This window comes from Dinoponera quadriceps, unplaced genomic scaffold, assembly GCF_001313825.1.
Source record: "Dinoponera quadriceps isolate SergipeBrazil2010 unplaced genomic scaffold, ASM131382v1 scaffold120, whole genome shotgun sequence".
NCBI classification, from domain to species: domain Eukaryota; kingdom Metazoa; phylum Arthropoda; class Insecta; order Hymenoptera; family Formicidae; genus Dinoponera; species Dinoponera quadriceps.
In genome coordinates this window covers 18,489-41,556 of record NW_014554309.1, presented here as the reverse complement: position 1 = coordinate 41,556, position 23,068 = coordinate 18,489, and the positions used below count along the sequence as shown (strand labels likewise).

At 46.2% G+C, this 23,068-nt stretch overlaps 1 protein-coding gene across 1 annotated transcript; it reads left to right on the top strand.

Moving 5' to 3' along the window:
• LOC106746283 (hemicentin-2) lies at nt 1-20,165 on the top strand. Its single transcript, XM_014622694.1, has 12 exons — nt 1-2,038; nt 10,139-10,271; nt 13,383-13,594; nt 13,831-13,941; nt 14,037-14,252; nt 15,843-16,139; nt 16,354-16,484; nt 16,581-16,740; nt 17,053-17,355; nt 17,714-18,166; nt 18,963-19,172; nt 19,257-20,165. The coding sequence occupies exons 1-12, from the start codon at nt 1,930-1,932 to the stop codon at nt 19,298-19,300; spliced, it is 2,379 nt and encodes a 792-aa protein (XP_014478180.1). The 5' UTR covers nt 1-1,929; the 3' UTR covers nt 19,301-20,165.
• Nucleotides 20,166-23,068: the final 2,903 nt, after the last annotated feature.

Sequence of the window (23,068 nt, the reverse complement as noted above, 5' to 3'; positions counted from 1 at the left end):
AGGGGAAACTAAACGCGTGTCTTCGGTTTTGGTTTTAGTTTCGTGGCAGTCGCTGCCGACGACGACGCCGACCACGACCACGAAGACGACGACGACGACGAACTCGGGCTCTCAGTACCGAATTGCACCCCGATCGCGCGAATGCGACACGTGACGACGCGACTCGCTGCATTACTCTGGCGTCATCTCTTCCCGATTAAATTGACGTCGCGCGGGAGCACGAGTGACTTCGAGGGTGCGCGTTTCCTATGTGTATCTGTGCGCGAGTGTGTCTGTGCGCGAGGGTTGCACCGGGGGGTTTGCGGATTTATTCGTCTCGGATCTCGGAGCATCGGCGGCGCTCCGATTCCCCCTTCGACTAGCCTGAATCAATTTCCGTGTAAGGAGCATCGTGTATTCGTGGTATAAAGTAAAGATCTCTGAAGAACTTTGAGAGCGCCTCCTCTGAACCTCACCTTTGATTTATTCGATCGGAGGCTTATCACTCACCTCACTATCGGCGTGTAATCCTCGAAAGGATTCATCGAATTAATCGACACCCCGGTAAACGAGACACCGGTCGGCCGGCTCCTTAAGAAAGAAGAATGCTCACACGAGTGATCGTCGTCATAGCCATCATCATCATCGGCGAAGAAGTTGTGTAAGTGAGGCGCGCACGCGCGCGCGACGGTGGCACTTGACCGCGTCTCCAAATTAAACGAAGCGCCGCGCAAAAAAGAAGGACCACCTAGCGAGACTAACATTAGCGGGCGGACGAGGGGATCTGTGGTAAAAAGTGGCGTGCAAAAGGCACGCGCGAGACGCAGGATCTAAGTCGAAATTCCACGAGAGGGTGGCGAAGGAGGAGGCTCGGGGAGAAGCCAAAGCGGACGAAGAGGACGACGACCAAGGGTCGAAAGCCGGCGAAAGTTTCGACCCGTGGAAGCCGCGGAGATAAAGAGAGGGAAGACACAGAGGACGCGGGAGGAGGCGCGAAGAAAGCAAGAGGAAAAAAACGTCTGGTTTTGTTAATCAAAGGGTTTGCAAGACGACGCGCGCGGCCTAATAACGAGCGGGGGAGCAGGAAGAAGGACGGGCGTGAAAAGGACTTTGCGGAGGACCCGCAGTTGTCGATTGTGGATTCGCTGGCGACTTTTCGCGAAGAATCCACAGCTGAATACGACGATAAGGAGCGAGCGGGGCCTTTCTTCATTCTCGAGGCAGAACGAAGGCGAAAGGAGCAATGAATATCTCGCGAAACCGTCGTTGAATGTAAATACGCACGGTAGGAGGCTGAGAATTCCAATAAGCCGGCAGCGTTATTCTCCCGTGGCGATTAAACATTTACAAGCGCCGAACGCGCAAACGTGGAAAATACGGCGAGCAGAAACGTCGGTTTAATTCCAATTATCGCGTTCGCGCGGGAATAGAATAGCAAAAGCTGTGCGGAACGGAGAAACCTCTCTCGTACTTTCTTTCTCTTTTTTTCTCTCGCGTGCGCGAGAGGGGATCGTTCTTATTGGAGGAAACGGAGAGTCGTCTTCGTGAGATTCGTTGCGATCACAGATCGCGCAGTCACTGCAAGCAATATACGCAGAATAATCGCTTCTCGTTGATCAGGGATATCGAGAATTGACGGGAAGTGCACGCACGAAAGCGACGTTACACGAGGAACGCCGAGAAACGATCGGATCGAGAATGCCTCGTTGTTCCGGATCGTTCAAGTGGTCGCGATCCGTCATCGAGCAAGTCGCGCTGCCGAAGTCGTCCTGGGATTGGAATCTACGGCTACGTTGGAAGGACCGTCCTTAAATTAAGTTCACCACGCTTAACCGCGAGAATCCGCAGCCGAGATCGAATGCTGCTCGCCGCGACGGTAGAGCGGATTCGTGTTGTGCGCGGCCAGCGCGATACGTGAGCGTCGATTCTCGATACAGGACGGGTATCGAGATGCACCGTGTGTCGGGATACGCGCTCCTCACGAGTCTGCTGATGGTGCTGAGGACCCACCGGACGGGCGCAGCCGCGGAGGAGCCGTCATCGGAATATCAGAACAAAGGTAACGGTCGAGTCGAAACTTTAACGTCCTTCGACGTTCCTTAAGGTTAGTTCGCGTGTTCTTAGGGATGACTTGTGCACTGAGTAAAAATCTATTTTGACGATACTAATTACTCATTGACTTTTCTCTTGAGTCTTTTATCCTATACGGAGAAAAAAGACTAATTAAATTAGCGTGACGATGAATGACTCAAACGCGTTTTAATTGAAAAAAAAACGGAATTCTTTATTTTAAAAACCGAATTTCTGGCTCGCGAGAACCAGAATTCCTAATTCATGAGGACTCCAAACCGAAATTTAATTCCCTTCAACCAAAACGCGTTTTAATTAAATCTGCGGATTCAATTTCCACGGTACCTTGAACAACCTATTTTGACGCTGAAATAGCGAAAACGAAAATTTGAGACATCACTAGGATCAAAGGAAATTACGTTATCAGAATTGAAATCGAACCTATTTTATCTTAGCTTCTACTGTCGTAGAATTCCAAATTTAACACAGGGCCAAAATTTCGACTCGAACGGAGAATCTTCTTCTGCCGTATTTTCTTCTTTAATTCTTCTTTAATTCTAAAATATCAAACGTCAGGCGTGATGTGTCATCCCCGATTCTGATCGGAAATAAAAGAAAACGAGGAATGCATTTGCTACGGAGATATCGATTCGAGATACGCGAGAGTAAATTTGCGGAAAATCAAGACGCAGTCAGTGGAGGAAAAATTGCGACATTTTAACCTCGTTATCAGCTTCAGAACGCATTCGATATCGAGTCCGAAATAGCGAAAATTTATCTTTAGAGAATTGTCAGAAAGTAAATTCTCCTATTGGATGCGAGACTCGTTGAAGCGAGAAATGTTGCTACCTTCCTTCACCCGACTGTATATATGCCGTTGTTTCGTGTGTTGTTCGCGTCTATTTTCCGCAAGCTGAGCCTGTCGGAAGATTGACATCTAATTAGCAGGTCAGATCCATCAGCGGCGGGGCTATTAACGCGGCATACGCTTGAAGTTCAACGCGCCCTCCAAACTTATATTTGGCCATGTTTATTACATGGCGCGCGTTAAATTCGCACCGCGACGGCTCGGCACGAATGTTGCGTGATTATACATTAATTCTAATAACCAGCATCATACAATTAATTAATCAGCATCGTTAATTAATAGCCCGTTCCGGTTCGATTTTTCGTCGATTTCACTTCAACTCGTTCTACCCGGTTTTGTTCCCTCAGCGTGAGTATCGAATTAAGGAAAGGTCACATCTCGAAGGTTCGTTCGGACCATTCTTTCTTGCGTAACTTGTAAGGCGTCTCAATATTTTCCGACCAGTGACACCAACCGGAAGGATTTAAATAAACCCGCAGACCCGCATGCGGCCTACTGACGTTTTAGCGTTCGTAAAATTCAATCAGGCGACACGTTTGTGAGCGCCTCAGTCTCTATGAGAGCGTCGACGTCGCATCAGATGTGCATCACTTCCTGTTTTCGTTTTTTTGCGAAGCAACAATATCGCCGTTCCTTCCGGCGGAGGAAGTAGATAAACCGCCGAGCGCTGCGCCGCGTATTATCGCGTAAGAGAAATACATCGCATGCGCGTACATGTGAACGTTTAATTAATTTTATCGCGGAAGAGATCTCTCTTTCTTTTTTCCCCTCGGAGGAGCATGGTAATCTGCCAAAATTGAAACAGCTGTTGAAATGAACATCGCGCGATTTAATTTCAACGGGACCGCGGACACGTTTGCCGCGCACGTCGGAATGGTTACGCGTTAATAACGTTAATAATTGCGTTATTACGTTATTACGTTATTCGGTTATGATTACGTTATTATTCGTCCCAACGCGGAAAATCGCGGAGACAGCGCGATGGAAAGAGCATCTCGGCTGTGAAAAATGGTGTAACAAACGGAGCGAAATTCGCAGGCTTTTCCGGTCACAGGACGACAATCAGCGACGCGGCTTTCGTCCGCGACTGGCGGCTCTCCTCGGCCGCTAATTCTTTTTAATTCGCATTAAATAATACAACGACGTAATTGGACGTAGATACACNGGGGGGGGGGGAGGGATAACGAAGAAATTTCGCGCGGAATCCGCGCGATATAATAACCGCGTGGGATAACAATCCGGCCACGTGCGAAACGCCCGATCGAAAATAGGAAGCGCCATAAGCGCGAATCGGCGCGGAGTGGATATTTTCGTCGACGGTCCCTCGCGGGAGCGAGCGAGCGAGCGCGGGAACTCGTGATGGTCGTGAGGACTTTCACGACGAAAGAATTCGCGCGATTTATTTTCAGCCGGGGAAATATCCCCGCATCTTAGGACTCTTCGCCCTTTGCCCCTCCGTGTCACTCTGATAAACTTCACCATTCGCGTAAAATGGAGATGAATACCGAACGTCATGCATGAGACTCGACATTTATTTACTGGAGTCTCCCACCGAGTTTCCCACCTTACGCCGACACTGAGCGGAAAGTGTTTCGCGATTTTTATTATTTTAATTAATTTGCGACTGTAACTGCATAGCAAAGTAACTACAGTCAGCACGAAAAGAAAAAAAAAATCTCAGCCCTTGCAACTGAATAGCGACAAGATGAGAACTCGGACGAGAAATGGTATTTCTGTTAGCGCGACTGAGGACGTTCGTGCGAACATTCAGCAGCATTGAAACTCGGTTGGGGAAACCGGAAATAATTGACTGAGAGGAAACCTCCTCCAGAAATCTTTCTACGATCGAGTCTTCGTCTGGCCCTCAGGCGGTAGAAAATTTACGGAATTGTCCTTTCCGTTGGGGAAACCTTTTTGTATTATTCTGTTTTACAAGAACAGAAATTTATAGTCCGAAACAATCGGAAAGATTTCAACACCGTGAAATCGAAAAATCGATTTCGATCGGGAAGCCACGGAGATCTCACGACACGTCATTGGGAAAGACTGCTCCGTCGCGCAGCGTCGATGATAGACCGATGATCCCGCTCGAAAGGGATAGCCCGTAATAGTCCAAAAACACGGGCGAAATTGCGATCGGACGGCCTGAAGCGTGCCGGAAACTCGCGTTTCCGCTCGGAATTGCAAATAATGCCGTAATGGCTCTCTGGTGCATAACCGACGAGTCTTACAATCGATCGTTTGATCGTCGCCGCGAAGGGCCGGGGGGTGTGTGACACGGTGAGCATAAAGGACGATAACGATCCGGCAGTTTATCATCGCTCGCTATATAGGAATCGCGAGGAGAGATGGAGAGAGAGAGAGAGAGAGAGAGAGCCTTTACATGTTTGTCTAACAGTAAAAGTCATGCAGAACGGCCCGTTGCGAAAGCAACACTTTCTGCGAAATGAAAACACATAAACCAATGCAGGCGGCGTGCTTTTCGCGCTTGGAAGCTCACCCTCGCGCGAGCGCGCGCGCACATCTCGCACACCGCTCTCCCCCGGCGCGTATCGCCTATGTTAATCTTCCGATGTACAGCGGAATTTGCATTTTGTCCATAAGATATGCATAATCCGAGAACGATCCTTATATAAAAGCTACCTGCGCGGCTCTATCGGACGCCGAGAAAGTTTTTACTTAACTCCTCACGCACGAAAAAGCGTTAAAATATTCCCGCTCGGACGATAATAATTCTCGGGACGATAACGTCAGCTCTTTTCAATCCGACGGGGGAGAGGGGGAGGGATGAAGAATTAGCGGTGTTTCAATTTTGCGAAGCGTTCCGTTTTTCAGTAGAAACTACGACGCGTCCCCAATATCGCGTCGGCGGTATTCTTTTAATTAATCCGCTTGCGCGTGTATCGCGACGCGAATGTTTGAAATAATAAAGTACGATAAAATAATGCAAACATAAATAAAATAATGCACCAGGATCGTCGTCGAGTGAAAGCAGCAACTTCGTTTGTTTGCCCCGAGGACCGTCGCTCGTAACGTTTGCGACATTATTTCCGCCGTCCGATGGAAAGAGTAATTAACGTAATCAGTATTCATAGGTCGCGTTTCGCAAATATTATGCGAGACAAATTACTACAAGCGTTATCATTTAATGGCCGCTCAGTCTTTGCCTACTGATTCGAATAATCATCGATTCGTCAAACGAGGTTCCGGCTGTAATTAATTGGAGCTCGTTTTGACATTTGTTCAACGGCTTGCTGATCCTGAACCCGTACGCTGTTGTGCGTGACAGGTGTGCCAACACGTTACGGACAAATATATGATTAACTATACGTATGAAAATTATACAGAGACAGAGACCGATGATGTAGACAACGGACTCGCATTAGATATTCATTACAACCGTTTAAATAGTCAAAGCTCGAATCTGTTATTCATTAATGCCTGTGTAATTATCAAAATAATTGGCGGCTCGCGGATATTCGCAATAGTTGCAACGACTGAGCGCGATTTGCCAAATAATCCACTGTAATGAATACGGTATGGATAATGAGTATAATAGATGTAGGTTGACTGAACAAACCGGAACAAGTGTACCGGTAATAATAACAATAGTAGTTAAGTTACGTAATATCAATAACAACTGGTCTGGTATAATAATCAAGCGTGCTTCAACTCGCGAAAGGGAAAACGGAGCGAAGTTTGAATAAATAAGGGAATCATGGGAATGAATAAGGGAATCAAGGGTTGCGGATCGGGGCGAAATTGTCAAACGAATTGGTCAAAGGTATACCGTCCCTTTTCATCTCTTTGACCCTTGGGAGGCGGGGCATCGTGCAGGGAGGTCGGACAGAACAGAAGGTGGTCGTTCAGGAATCGACATAATCGCCGGGTTGCGTGCGGCTCGTTACTTCGAAATAGATTCGAATAATTTAAGCAGGCGGCCTCACGGTAAAGCTTCGTAAATAATCACCGCTCATCGACCGAGATGAGATATTGCCTATTGCGCAAATGAGAAGAGCGTCTTTTTCGACCCGCTTCGGGACCCTCTTTTACTTGAATCAACTTTTCAGAACGCGCTCGCTACCAGCATTGTCGGTCGTTAATCATTTTTCCGTGAGCACCTTTCGATCGCGGGATTTTCTTTCGACATTCGACCATTAGCGTTTCTTTCGGGGACCATTCGTTTACCAACGATCTTCGACGACTCGCGCCCACAGCCGAGTGTTGAAATTTTGGTCCTGTGTTAAGCTTCTAATTTTATAACATAGTAGGAGCTAAGATAGCAAAATATGTAGGTTCAAAAAAATCTCAATTCTAATGTAATTTATCATCTACTTTGATCCTAATGATGTTTTAAATTTCTATTTTCGTGTCAACATAGGTTGTTCAAGGTAGCATGAAAATAAAATCTGTACACGTAGAGAAAGATTTTTTTAATAAAGAATTTCTTCAATTGAAAAAAAATTGTCTCTTAGTGTGGAGCAAAGAAACGAATGTTTGATTCAACAAACAATATTGTTGGTTTCTCAAACAATAAATATCTTTACAAATAACATATTTCTTTTACATTTTACATAAATATATTTATATATCCTCAACATAATAGTACTATTTTTTTTCTATCAAACAACCTGGTGTGATCTAGGAAACAACACTTTCATTAAAACAAAATGATATTTGATATTAAATTATATTGTTTTATATTAAACAAACCCAAGCCAAACAAACGCGCGTACTTAATTCGAAGAAATCTTTTCCTCTGTGTAAGATTAAAAGTTCAAGAGAGAAGTCAACAAGTGTCAGTATCGTCATAGTAGGATTTTATTAATCCATCTTTCTCTAGATAGGCGCGAAGACTATTTTAAGAGAGTCAAAGTATAATCAAAATTCCCATTCGGGCAAATGCTGTTCTCTCGGCACGCGTGACGTCACAGTGCGGAGCAGCATGACCGCGAATTCGACTCCGCGAGCGGATATGCGCGATCGCGAGTGAAAGGAAAGACAAGGAAAGAGGCCAAGCCGCGGTCCGGCACGGAAATAGACCATTCGCCGGAAGCATGGTTTCCCAATGAACGCGTGACACAAAAATAGCGGGGGTTGTGTTTCTCCCTCTCCCTTCCTTTCTCTCTCTCTCTCTCTCTTACGGCCGGTCTATTATTTACATAACTGCACGATACGCGTACACGAGTGTGCCTTTTTTCGACGCCACGCGATCGACTTCCTTGAAAGATCGCCTCTATGTATCGCGTAAGAAAACAGGAGGAACACGCTGCGGTGATCCACTTAGGAGTCCGTGAACTCTGTACTCGATTTTTTTTTCATTTCTCGCTACGGATCGGCATAGTGGCGACGACTATTTATAGCGTAGCATCAACAACAAAGGTCCGTTCTTTTTAACTGCACGCGCTCCTACATCCTTTATGTCAGCTCGAAATGAAGAAAATACACACTCACGTCTTGAAGAGGGTGAAGGAAGGGAACACGAGTGTTACGACGGATTGAATCTTGAAGAGCTTATCCTCGCTTTAATACGCGGCTACACTCGTCAGTTTAGGGGTGGAGGAAAAATGTGGTTCCCAGAGAAAACTGAGGGTAGGTCTGACGGGCATTTTATTTATCGTGTGTTTATCGTGAAAGAAACAGCGGAGAGAAGGAATTGTAAAATGTTCCTTTCAGAAAATATTAGATATTTTTCTTCGATTTTCATTAAGATATCACCGGGTATCATTGAATGATGTATCTTCTTCATTTCATTGAACAAAAATTGCGATTAACTCTCACGCACAATAGGAGCCTCGAAATTCTTCGTTGGCTGCTTCAACAGGTGTAACAACCGTGCGTCGCGCTTACTGTACGAAGATATAGCGTCCAACGAGCGACGTAAAACTCGACAGGGCGGTTAGTCGCGCGACCCTCTGGTCGGGTTCTTAAAAGCTCGCCGAGGGTGATGAAACATGTAGCGGCGTACTAATGAAGCGGTTTCTCGCGAGTGCTCCTGTCGTCGTTATGCACGCGTGGCCACGTGCGATGCTGCACATGGGAGAAGTGCATTCAGGCACGGTCGCGAACGGACAAACTTTGCCGGTTCCCGAGCGGTTATTCCGTCGATCCGATCCGATCGGTTTCCGTTGATTGTGAAAGCTTAATTGATGATTGAGCTACCAAAGACACGGTAAAAAATGTAATTCGGGGCGAATATATATATATATATATATATATAGAAAAAGTGCTAAAATCAAATAAATATAATTATCTGTTTTTCAGTTTCTTAAATCAAGTAATATTTTCAGCAATTTAAATATATTTTAACAGCTTATGGTAAATATTTACTTGGACGTAGCAACATCTTAATTTGTAAATTAACTACTAGATGTAAGCATAAAATAGTGCTAAATTTAAGAGAGTATTTATTAGAGTTATGTATACTTCTTCGCCGCTCCGAGTTGGTGATTTAAATTTAGTTAGATTTTACTGTTAAGTAAATACTTTTTAAAAATAAATTTTGATATTTCCAATATTATGATTTTAATACTTGTTGCAATTGTTTTAACGTAAACAAATAAATGTCTATTTATAGGAAGGAAATACTATATTATATATATAATCAATTATATTTCTACTTCTCGTAAATATTTGCCGAGGAGTATTGGAGTAAACCAACTTGCTTGGGCCAAATAAATATTACTTCTGAATAATAGCACTTCTTTCTTCGGTGTATCGTTCGCGTTGCTATTGGTCGTACAACCGATTTTCAAGTGAAATTAATGATATTTCATACGCAACTTAATAAGGTGCGATGTAATGTCGTAGTGTACGGGTCACTGGTGGTCGTCATTCAGCGTGTATCGGCATTTAGTAAAATAAAATTGCAAAATTCCAGAAAAATGCGAGAGAGAAAGAAAGAGAACGGCCGACAAAAGGACACCCGGCGAAAGGCGAGGTCGTGATGTCTCGGTGTCTGCGGCCTCACAATGAACAGCGAGTTATCAATGGCATACCGCGATGTGCATTAACAGCGCGTCTCACGCACGTGCGACACGCGGAGGACGCGTCGACGATGACGCTTTGCTTGTTTGCGTGCATGCGTGTCGGCTGGCCGACTCGCGATATATCGTTTCTATTTTCTGTGCCGGTGTTACGCACGACCCCGGCGGATCCGAGCTTGAATCGCGAATCTGTCGAACCGTGGGCGATTCCGCTGACCGATTTCTCTTCCCTCAGTACCCGTGAGATTGGTCTGGGCGGTCGAGGGTGAGAACGTGGAGCTGCCATGCGACATCACGCCGCCGACACCCTCGGATTCGGTCAACATGGTGCTCTGGTTCAAGGACGAAGTCGGTATACCGCTCTACAGGTGAGTCTTACGCTTCAAAGTCTTCTAGAGCTCCACTTGCCGCGCAAGCAGGAACGCCGGCGATGTCTATGTCCGAGCTAAACTTTGCGGTAGAGATGTCGCAAATAAATTCTCGAGCAACTATGCGGAAGTGTCATCGGCTAAAAATGATGCGAGCGATATCTGAACTTGATTCTGCGGAAAATTGTTACAAACAAATTTCTGCGAAATCACGCGGAAATTTCATCATTAGTCAGAAATTAGAACTGGCTCTTTATTTTTAACGGGGTAGGAGAGGAGGATGATAAATGCTGAATACACCGCGAGGACGAATTTGTTTTCTCATCGGAGCGGTCTCTGAGCCTGAAAAAAAGTTCTTCCCGTCGACGACTTCCTGTTTTCTAGGAACATCCCGCGCGGGGGAGACTGATTCACACGGCGGACTTTCTGCCGAAAGTCAGGCCTGCCGGATGTTGGCCGGGCCATGCGTTTATCGGGGGATGAGATGCCATTGTTCTGAAGTCGCATCTCGAAATATCCCAGGCACAGGGCGAGCTGACACACGTGAACTCTCGTTATGGACACCTTCGTCGCGCTCTGTTCGCAACGTATAAATATCGCGGGTTTATTAACGACCGATGCGCCTGATGACGCGGTTTACAATTAATTTTCGATAGTCTCTTTTATGAAAAAAGGGACTGAGTATCGGGTTTTAATTGCTTTCAGATAAAAATTGATTATTGCAAAATTATATACTGAGAGAAAAAAATATCTAAGAAATAAGAAGTATTTATTCGGTGGGGTACTAATAATATATTTACTGAAATTTCTCTTTCAAAATTCCTTTATTTAAGAATAGAGTGAACAGTTACTTTCATGAGAAGATTTAAGAAAATGTATATTTTCTCATTCGAGAAAAATCTCAGCGTAGAAGCATGTACTTTAGTATAAGTAAATAAATATTTTTTATTTTTTACAATTTTTTCTTTCCGTGTATAATAATGTTTTACACTCACTAGAACGATGGAAACGAAGCGTTTCATGTTAATTTCTACGTTAACTCGTCTCTACTTGACTTTTACGCGCGAATTCTGAAAAGTGGTAGTTATTCCAAATTTACCCGAGTATACTGATCGCACGGACGATCATTTAAATGCATACGCCGCGCACTGGCTCGTATACACGTAGGAAATTCAAGTTAGGCTAGATCAGGATTGTATAAATAATTCGACCGAATTTCCACCATCGGAAGCGTAGGTGATGGAATTTCATAACACCGTCCGGGCTTCAGGAATAGCAGTCGATCAAGAATTCTTTCCGGCTGACACGGGCGTTAAACAGAGCGTGTGCGGGGCGTCGCTTATTTACGAAAACGATCTCCACGGCCGTAAAACAAGATGTTCCCCTCGTCCCACTATCGTTCGTACGTTTCTATGAAAAATAAATAGCGTCGCGCGAAGATCACACGTTCCCAAGAATTTTTATTATGAAGATCCCCGCTTCTTATGTTCTCTCGCGCCCTTTTTAAATTTCTTCGAGTGAAATTTCACACGAAGTAATGAGTTAGAGTGACTTTTCGCTCATAGAGAGTGAATTTTCCCCTCTGAATCGTCGAGTGATTATTTTCATTCGAGGCTGAAGATTGAATTTGATGCACTCCACTGTTATTGTTGGAACAAATTCACTTTAAGTGACCGAAACATTCGCTCTTACGATTTCAAATGGCGTTCACTAAATTTCTTGGAGTGAAATTTCACACGAAATGTAGAGCGACTATCGGCATACTCGAATTCGAGCGATTTTCACTCGTATAGAGTGAATTCTCAAATTTAAATCGTCAAATGAATATTATCGCTCGAAAATAAAAAGCGAATCTGATATAATAATCGTTTGAAATGTTCACTCGTGCGGAATCCACTCTAAGTTTGAGTGAAACATTCACTCTTGCAATTTCAAGCGGCAATATTTTCACTATCGTTTTGAATGAAAATACTGCTATTTTTCACTCGTTTTGTACGCTATTTCATTACAAGAAATTTAGATAGCAATATTTGTATTATTGTTTTGAGTAGATTCTCGTTAATTTTGAGCGAGATTTCACTTCGAGAAATTTAAACGGGGCGGTTTCTCTCACGAAGCTTCCTGTTTGGCATTCTCGTTTGGTGTCGAAGGAAGTTCGATTATAACGAGGGGCATCGGGAGACTGCGAGAGAAATCCCTCTTTTATACTTTCTACGATCAAATAAGAAATCACGTCCGTTAAATTCACATCGTTCGAGTGACGCTTGGCCTTGTCGTTTTTTGCGCTTCGCACACTTTACGTTTGCGAATTCCTCGTAGCGGGGCGCATCTCGTGCTTTCGAAGAAGCGTCATATTTTCGTTTGACCGCGCGGAAGACGCCTCTGTTCAATTTCACGCCACGTAACCCGAGTCGCACAAATTAGAACCTTCCGCCCTCCGTCACTTCCGAATCGACTTTGACGGCGTAGTTGGCAACGATCGTCGTCAACCTCCCGTAAGTATCATCAGCGGCGAGTCGCGGGGTGTGCGCGGTAAATAGCGCTTTGATGATGCCTGCTTTTTCCCGTCGCACCAAGATAATTTCCTGCTCTCGCCGTTGCGTAACGGTCAGCACTCTAAGGCTAAGGGAATCTAAATCCGCAGGCGGCCGCTCTGCCAAATGCTCTTTTTCCCGGCCGCGAATAGACGTTAGGCGCGCGCGTGCACGCGTGTTTAGTCACCGCGAGTCGCCAATTGGCGAAAGCGCGATGTTTACCGGGTTCACGCTAGCGGAAATGCCGTACGAAACACCCGACGAGATGCCCACCCTCGCTTCTGGGATTCCTCCGAGGAATACATTGAAGCTGTAATATTTCTATCGACTCATGACTCTGATTTAGACAGCTGTCAATCTGACAGCTCCCGATTGCGAGATTATACACAAACCGGGAGGACTGAGTTACCTCCCGATTTCATCAATGGTTTGATTAAAACTTTACCCTCGAATACTAACCCTTTATTCTGGGTCCATGCTCCGAACTAACTCTATGTCTTAGACGTGCCGGTGATCGGTGTTTTTAGCACAGTATTACGCGAAAATTACTCGATGATCGATGTCCTTTCTTCCGCAGCCTGGATGCGAGAAACGGCAACCTGACCGCCGCCGTTCACTGGGCGGTTAGCGACGATCTCGGCAAACGGACGTACTTCCAGATCGGCGACGGTCACCGAGCGAAGCTGAAAGTCACCAAAGTGACGTTCAATGATCAGGGGGTGTTCAGATGTAGGGTGGACTTTATAAACTCGCCGACGCGGAATTTTCGCGTCAACCTGACTCTAGTTGGTAACTATCGCGTCTCTCACAGAGGACGGTATTCGTAAAACCGGATCTTGTATTTCAAATCGTCCCAAATCCCTGTTCAGATGCTGTACGGATCGTTTCGTTACGGAGTATTTAAAGGTGGACTTGAAACGATCTTGAATCTAAGATCCGACTATGAGTGCCGTTCAAAGAGTGCGTCGAGCGAGGATACCAGCGTCACAGTCCCACCATCATACGTTACGTTTTGCTTCTTGCAGAGGAGCCAACTAGACCTGTGATATACGACGGGACGGGACGGGAGGTGACGGGAGTGGCAGGCCCTTTCCTGGAGGGTTATAACCTCGTTCTGACCTGTCAAGTGTCCGGAGGTAATCCTGTGCATCGGTATTTCGCGCACAGAGTCTATCAATCGCGCCTTGTGTGTTCGACATTCTTTGAAATTGACATACGCGCACACACACAGGTAAACCCAAGCCTTCGGTGACGTGGTGGAAGGACGGCCAGTTGCTGGACGGCGTGGTCGATACCGCGTCTATCGGCTCGTCGAGTAGATTTACGGTGAACCACCTGTTCGTCGACAAGGTCACCAGGTCGCTGTGGGGAACGAAACTCGAGTGTCGGGCTCAGTCTGGACCGATAGGAAAAACTACCGTCCGCGAGGTGCCTCTCGAAATATATCGTAAGTGTCGTATCTCTCGCATATTGCACGATCATATATTTAAACAGTCCCGAGTAGCTGTCGATTTCGACTATACGAGTACCCGAGTATTTATCCGAGTATCCGGATAATCCAGATCTTTCGGGTAGTATCCGCAAATGTGTATATAAGTCCGGGTGATCCACCCGCGAGTATTATCCGGATATCGAAATATCCGGGTTGTATGTTGAAAGCGCTGATTCCGAGAGACTGGAGTCGATCGGAAGCGAAGCTGCGGCTACGGGCTGCCTCCGAAAACACAGACCACGATTACGAGCTAACGAGCCCATAAATCTCTCCTCACGATCATCTTATCACAGGGTAGCTCTCCTACGGAGGTTTTCTCAACTCTTCCTCCTCGACGTCCGGGCGCGCAACGGGCGCGTTCGAGCGGCGACGAAATGCAAAGGGCGTTTCGAGGAAACGGGCCATAAATGCCGCGCTAACGTGACATCTGCTTAAAATAAAATCGTAGAAACGCTCGCGCTCTCCTCAAGGCCGTTCCTCCGGGTCTCAAGCACGTGCTAAAAAGGCGGTCTCAAGCGGTGCGTGTTAAAGGGCTCTCTTGGCACGTTTTATCCGATCGACACGCCGTACTTCCGTTCCTCGCTCTCGCCTCTTGTATTTATTTTCGGGCCGAAAAACAAGCCAAGTGCCGTCTCACTTGCGCATCAACGAGGGTCGATCCACGAAAGCGATCCTTCCGCGATTCTCGGCGGAGTCGCGGTCGGATTTGCGCAACTATACTCCGTACTATTCGTCCTACGTGCCATCAAGTTCAAACCGATCCTGGCGCGTTCCTAGCGCGGTGAAGAAAGAAATGTAAATATAACCCCGGGAACTAACCGAGGAACTGACCCGCGGCGGAAGCGAAATGAATTCCAACGATTTTGCGCGGGCCTCCTTAACCGTCCTTTGATGGTCGCGTTTCGTGGAATTGTCGTGCGAAAGTAAAAATACGCGGGGGCATCTGGCACCCTCTCGATTCGTTATTTTCGTGGCGCAACGTCGACGACGACGAAATGCGGCCTGTTCGTAGTTTTTTCCATCGGCGGCACTCATATTTCGTGTCTACGCGCGCGCGCGCGCGCGCGGATTCGCCCGGCGAGGTGACGCTGCCACGTGCTTCCTTGCGCACACCGACTTGCGACAGAGACATTATTTTTGGCCTCAGCCATACCTCTTTTACGGTTTTAACCGCACAAATAATAATAGTAATACGCATGTAAGATTATTATCACGGACGTTATAATAACGCTTATTGGAAAAATGGCTTTCCTGACTATAATTCTCTCGCTATAATGATTATAGTTACCAAGTACCAAGTAGATGATGAAAATATTACCATTTTTTTTTCTTTCTGAGTGAAATTCCACTCCAAGAAATTTAAGGAATTTCTTTGTCCCTTTTCACGACGAGACGCTTAATGAGCAAGAGGGAATCGCGGAGATGGTTGCGAGACACTGTAAGAAGAAAGAAATCGCCGTCACGATTCTTAATGCCTTTGTCCGTGCGATTCGATCTTTCCGACGGTCCTTTATACGTAGCTTTAATTCGCTTCTCGCGTTTCAGTTAAACCGGCGACGGTGAAGATCGTTATGACCGACAGTCAGATCTTCGCTGGCCGTCCGATCGCCGCCAAATGCGAAACTTGGGGTAGCTCTCCAGCGGCCAGGATTATCTGGAGGCTGGGCGAACAAGTGATCGGCGACCCGAACGTGTCCACTACACAGAGAAGCAATATGACGGTGAGCAGGTTGGCCTTAGTACTCGGCAAAGAAGACGACGAGAAGGAATTGATCTGTCGAGCCGAGAATCCGAGATTTCCCGGGGGGGCGCTCGAAGAGGTCAAAACGCTCCGCGTTCTTTGTGAGTGTGCCTCCAGTCTCTTCAAACGTATTGGAAATTTTCTCCTTATCTTTTTCTTGTCTCTCTCTCTCTCTCTCTCTCCTTCTCTTTCATTTTTATCCGAGTAGAATAGAAATCGTAACAACTGTCTTTCCTGTCATTTGCGTCATCCGAGATCCTCCGAGCGAACGCTATAATAAATAATAACACAATCCTTCACTCGAACAATGAACAGATGCTCCGGTAGTCGTCGCCCATTTGGCCACTGGCTACGTCTTGGAAACATTGAGAGAGGGCGACGATCTCAAGCTAGTCTGCAACGTTCAAAGCAACCCGCCAGCGATGCGAGTGATCTGGTACCGCGACGTAAGTAGAAAACGGACGGTCGGTCGGGGAAAAAAGAGCCTCGTTATGAGCCGCCAGCCCGGGATGATTCATTGCCGCGGGTTCTTCTCTTCGTAGGACGAGCAACTGGAGCACGACGTGAGCGCTGGGATTCTGCTGGCCTCCAAATCGCTGACCATCCGGGAACTCACGCTCGCGCACACCGGCGAGTACTCCTGCTTGGCTGCGAACGCCGTGAGCGAGACTCACAGCCCGCCGCTTCTTATTCAAATCAAATGTGAGTGTGCGATTTGTCCCCACTGAGAAGAACAAAGTGTGGTTGACGCAAAATACCGTAAGATATTATCTGTCCGAAAAGCATCTTTTATCTGAAATAATTATCGAATTGGCGGAAAAGAGATGAAACTCTCTGGAGGCAGTTTCTTCAAACGCCTCTACCGGCAAAAGAGAAAACGTGTCTTTTAATTTTGACCAGCACTAAACAAGTACACCGGATTCTGTTGAAACCGGGGACGCGAATATTTCGCGGATGTTCTCCCGTTGGTATGTTTCCTCCATTTTTCACGGTGGCATCCGAAATGTCCGACAGACGCGCCGCGATGCAGAGAGGGAAACGAGAGGCGGGAGATTACCGTGGCTCTTCACGAAACCGTGACGCTGAGGTGCGAAGTGGAAGCGGTACCGGACGATCAAGTGCGGTTTTCGTGGACGTACAACGGCACACGCGGCGACGTTTTGCCTATGACGAGTTCGAGGGCCGAGAATAAAGGGCTCGTGAGCGTGTTGAAGTACACACCCAGTGCCGACACCGATTACGGCACGCTGGCGTGCTGGGCGATCAACAGTATCGGACGACAGAGGACACCCTGTATATTCAACATAGTACTAGCTAGTGGGTGTTAATCGCTTGTTAATCGGCCTTATCACGGACATCTCTATGAATTTATCTCACAAAAATTACAAGAAGACATTACTGACCGAAACAAATGCGAAATATTAATCATCGCAGTCTATTTAGCCAATAACTACCATTTAAATATTAATACTTATAGTTTTCTGATAATTATACAGTCTTCCTTTCCTCGATACGTAAGAGTTGGAATCAGTTGATCAGTTAAATTTCACGTGCCGAACGATCTCTATCGTCTAGAACGCGTGGAACAAATTTTTCAAAGAGGAAGAGAGAAAGAGAAAGAGAGAGAGAGAGAGAGAGAGAGAGAAAGTCAAGGATCGAACATTTTTTTGCATAGAACCGCCGCAACCGCCGATGGACTGTTCGTTGAACAACGAAAGTAACTCGCTGGAGGTTAATTGCGTCCCAGGATCGGACGGCGGGTCGCCGCAGCACTTTTTACTGGAAGTTCGAGGTTCCCCGAGGAATGTCGGCCAAATTGGCTTCCACACCCTTCAGACACCTCAGAGCGATCAAGGCTTGGTTGGGGACTCGCCGCCCATCTATCAGGATATGAATCCGAGCTTCCCAAACTTCCAGCTGCACGATCTCGTGCCGGGATACGACTATACGGTGTACATTTACGCGGTAAACGGACGCGGCAGGAGCGAGCCCGTCCTCCTGGAGCACATCAGGGTTGCGGAGCCCATAGGTAGTAAAGTGGAAAGGAGTGGGATATTTTTGGAGGATCTGAAAAAGGCGTTGCCGCGAGCCAGCTCTGAGAACATGATCATCGCGATCGCATTGACAGGTACAGGTAAAATCGACGATGCTGCCAGCTGCCTTCTTAAACACCGCTTTTTTACGTCGCGCTGACATTACCAGCATTTAGATTTCGCCCACACGGAGAAAAATAATTTTGTTTTTGCAGCAAAATCATCAATGCTATATTCGTTGCGACAGCGATAAAATTTCATTGACACCGCCAAATTAATGAATCGTTCGTAATTAGCTAACTCGGAAGTCAAGTCAAGTGTTCTTAGGGCACACGTTAGTTGGCTTTTCTTAAAACAAACCAGTATGTTACTTACATTTACTAATTTATTATTACAGCAAAATAATCCAGCTAACGGCAACTGGTATTTTTAACAAATCGTTTTGCCGTCTGTAGCAACTGATAGATTTTGCTGGGACGGCGTAAAATTTATTGCGCCAACAAATTATTTTTACCCGTGTAGCTGTGTACGATCGCTCACCGCACCACTGGAAATAAAATTTTGTCTTCATTAACTTTGCATTTTTGCATTGCGCACTGGCTTGCCGCGGATAGACTTGAATTACGAACCGCAAACATGAGAAAAACATTCAATTTCTGCAACTGAACAGGGATCAGATGAAAACTCGGTAACAAGTAATGATGTTTTCCGCGACCGAGAAATATTCCTGCGAACATTCAGTTGTATGGAAAACTCAGTTGAGATAACCGAGGGAAATCGCCTGATCTCCAAATAACGGAAAATCCAGTTATACGAACGAGATTGTTTTTCCGTGCATGGTGTATCTAATATGGATCGAAAGTGTATAAATGAACGGTGAATCTTTCGAAGGCGTGGCAGCGTTGATCCTCATCGGCATCGGGGTGATCATCGGCCTGGCGATCTGTAGGAAGCGATCGGGCGTGCCCGTCTTAGAGGGTCCGGACGATTTCACCACGCCGACCTACGTGCCGGGCCAGAGAATCGAGCCCAGAATCCGATATTCCAACGAGAGCAGACGTTCGCAAAGGGCGAGTCTCTACGTGGAGGAGAACCGAAACGGTAGTAAAGCCGCATAGAACGACGACCGTTCTTATTCGCATACTACCGATTGGACGTACTATTAACATCGGAATCTTCTTTCAGAGCCGGATCTACTTCACCGAGTGGAGCTCGACTCGCAAGACTAATTCAATTGATCCTGTACAGAGAACCTTAGGAATAATCGAGAGACGCGTAGTGCAATATAAAACTGTAGAATTCCACACGCTCGCCGCCGCGGCATTCGCACAAATCGGTGCATTCCATCCGGACCGGGGTCTGTACCGCGCTTCTTCGTTGGAGGAAAAGAAAATGTAAACAAACGACCGGAGTCGAAGAGTCCCACCGAGGTCTTCGGTGCGAGTCGGGGCGTCACCACATACATTCTATTAGCTATTTATATTCGCTTCACACGATAAACGCTTCATCGCGCCGCGCCACGCCACGGAAAGTCCGCCGCGGAAATTTGTACTTTTAGTTTGTATAGAGTCCAGAGTTAACCGGTGTTGTTACAAAGTGTATAGCTATTTTTACAACGTAGAAGGCTAAGCTTAAGCTCTTGTATACTTTCAGATATTAGCATATTAATACGTCGACCTAAAAGGAAGGAAGGAGAAAAAACCGTGATCTTGTGTACCTTCGTCGTGTAGTCTGCTTCAAAAAGAAAAAGCGCACGCTAATTTCGAATCTAAACGCACTAGTTGGGACAACATTCGTTCGATCGTGTGTATTGTGAATCTCCAGATGTTTTTCGATGACGATCCATCAAAATCTCGGACAAACCCGCTGTTCTATTTTGTCTTCTCTCTCTCTCTCTTTTTTTGAAGCAGTCCGTAGTTCGTAAATTATTTGTATAATCGTTGATCAATACGGATCATGTTATTCCATACGATCGTGTAAATACTGCACTTACGTGTACCGATCGGCATAGCGTAATTTAAGGAGACTAAACCACCGAGTTGTATTATTAGTGATTAATATTCAGTAAAAATTACAAGGATTATCTCTCGCAAAGGATAGCTCTTTACACGTCCCCGACCACTTATCCTCACGTTATTATATTCTAATATTCCTTTTCGCGCGGTTCTCCCTCTCTCTCTCGTCGAGAATATTGCAGAAATTAATGTCCGTTTACCCCGGGCAAAATTTGCCTCGCAAAGTCGGTCATATATGAAAGAATCAACTGTGCTATCACGTAATCGCTTTACATAAATCATTTCTATGACATCGCGCGACAAAGCGCGCAAAAGTCACTAGCGTCAAAGTGCCGTTAATCGCCACCAATTTGCCGATTATCAGCGACCATAAAGCTCGCTCGCTCGCTTTACCCATTTATTTATCTATTTCGCGATACTCGTTCGACGTTATAATCGCTCGCGCTGCCGAATGTAATAAACAAGCTAATATTTAATACGTTGCGATTTGATGTGGTGTTTAAATGGATTGCACGACGAACCGTAATCGCCTTTGAATTCTCGCGATGCGTTTCAGGGCGATATGAAATTTGTTGGCCGTCGGGCATCGATAAAGAAGCGTTTTGTCCGACTTTCGATGGATTCAATCAACCCGCCCGTGCAACATTAATTTTCATTGCAAAAGCCATCGACGAACGACGACATATCACAAACGACAGCGGAGCGTGTAGGTACAAAGATCATGTTTAACACCACGTTCCCTACCGTATCTTTCGACAGCCAGGGCGTGATCTACGTTACCAACTATCAGTACCGACGCAAAAACTGATACATCCGGCATCGCATGCTCGATAGCGCCACGTGTATGAAGAATAGACGTGTTTTTGAACAGTTTTGCCACTTTTCAACCCCCGGCGCGTTCCTCGGGTCGAAATAGACTGGTTAAATTCCACCTTTGTCAGGCCAAACGCGAGAGAGCGAGAGAGAAAGACACGAGAGAGGGAGATCACAACAGGAACGGGCACGTCACGAGAAATTCAATCCCGGCTTTTTATGCCGCATTGCATCGCGTCGGCTAAAAGCATCCACTCTGCGTGACGACGGTTTGTTTTACGAACGGACTCTCCCCTTCCTGCCTGCCCATCCCCCCTCCGACCATCCCCGGTGCGCGACGTCCTTTTGTTTTTCTACCCCCCATTAACCATCCTCCACTACCGCGCGATATCCAGCGCGCGCTTGCCCGACAATCGCGCCCCGCGTCGTTGCTCACGCAGATCCCGGTGATCCTCTCACGAGAGAAGGACGCCCGGGCTGAAGAATAGCGATCCTGTGGGCAGCGTCCTGGGAGGAGGACGCGACGAAAGAATAGAAATTGGAGCGGCCGCATAAGCGAACGTCGGGGATGGATTTTACGAGTCGGCCGAAAATGGGGGAGTCACGGCGACGGAGATAAATCAATATCGCGGATTCGGCGAGCAAACAATGCCGCCGGCTCCGGAATTCGGAAGTAGAAGGAAGAAAAATATATTCAAGAGGAGTCCCTCGTGACACTCGCGGCAACATTCAGCGGGCGTATCTCGCGGATACGAATTCGGGACCGTTTGGACTCGAGCCTGCCTGAGAATCCGTATCGACGCCGAACTACGTGAGGACGTTACTATCGAATACCGAGTCTGTACAAGTCCTCCTGTGCAAAGACGCCCCGCAGTGAGAAACCAGTTTGGTCAGATCGATCGGAAAATGGGCAACTAAACGTGTTTTGATTGAAGGAAACAGAAGAGCCAAATTTGGTTCTTACAACTAGAAATTTCGTTTCCCGTTTGGTTCTCAAACGGAATGCTGAGACAGAAATTTCTTGCTCGTCCACTTTCAAATTGATCCGACCAAACTGGCTTCTCAGTGCAGTAAAATCAAGCACGCGAGACATGTTTTCGTTCCAAGCCGCGGGACGCGATTGCTCCGACGGAGATTAACGTCATTCTTATTTTCATTTGCAAAGCGCGAGTCGCCGGTGGAACGAATCGATTCTATCGGCGAGTTCTTCGATTATTACCGCAGTATTTTCGTCAAAGTCAATTTTTACCGCGGCCAATTAACAGATCTTCGTACGCCGGGAGGTCCGTACGTGCTTCATCAATCGAGACGCGGCCGGTCGGATCAGAATTTTCCGACGTGGTTTCCTCTCATTCTGGGGTGCAGCCGTATATTTCCGGGATATTTCATACGGCTGCGGTGCGTTCTATTAATTTTTATAAATGAAAGTACACGAGCGACCGTACAGGGGCCATCCGTTGCGAAAAAAAACCCCACTCTTCTACATTTACAGTTTTCTCGAGCGCGTGGATTTTTGAGCGTTCTCGAGACGAATCTACCTTATTAGGGCTCAAAGCACACACACGCCGCACAACAAGGTGGTACGATAAATAAAGCAACAACGACGTTTAAATAGTGTGTGTGTGTGTGTGTTTTTTTTTTTTCATTATGGCATATTTACAATAACTTACTCATAGACGTACGCATTACAGTACTGAGATGCATTAACGATACTACACGATTCGCAGTTTCTCGTAGCATCGAAATTTGACCGGCTGAACGGCTCGTCCGCTCGTATCTACAAACTCCGTCGTGTTGGTGCGTTTGACATTTTTTTTTTAATTTGACGATGCAACTTATTTGTTATTACACAAAGTCATTGAGCCGTGTATGCAATTCGAAGGACATTTTAACAGCATCATCAAACCGTGTATATTATTTGACCGAAAATATTCGATTAAATGTACTAAACATGTATCAATTGTACACGCAGTCTTAACACGTGGCGTCGCGTCTTAATGATAAATTGGCGCGATTATAACGAACACAATAAATATAAAAAATATAATAATCGTGATGAAGCATTTTTACACGAATGCTTCACTTGTCAGTAACGTATTGATATTTATTTTGCGAGACACGCTACATGATTAGGCGATATTGCTTCTTCGAGAAAAAGTGCGATTAACG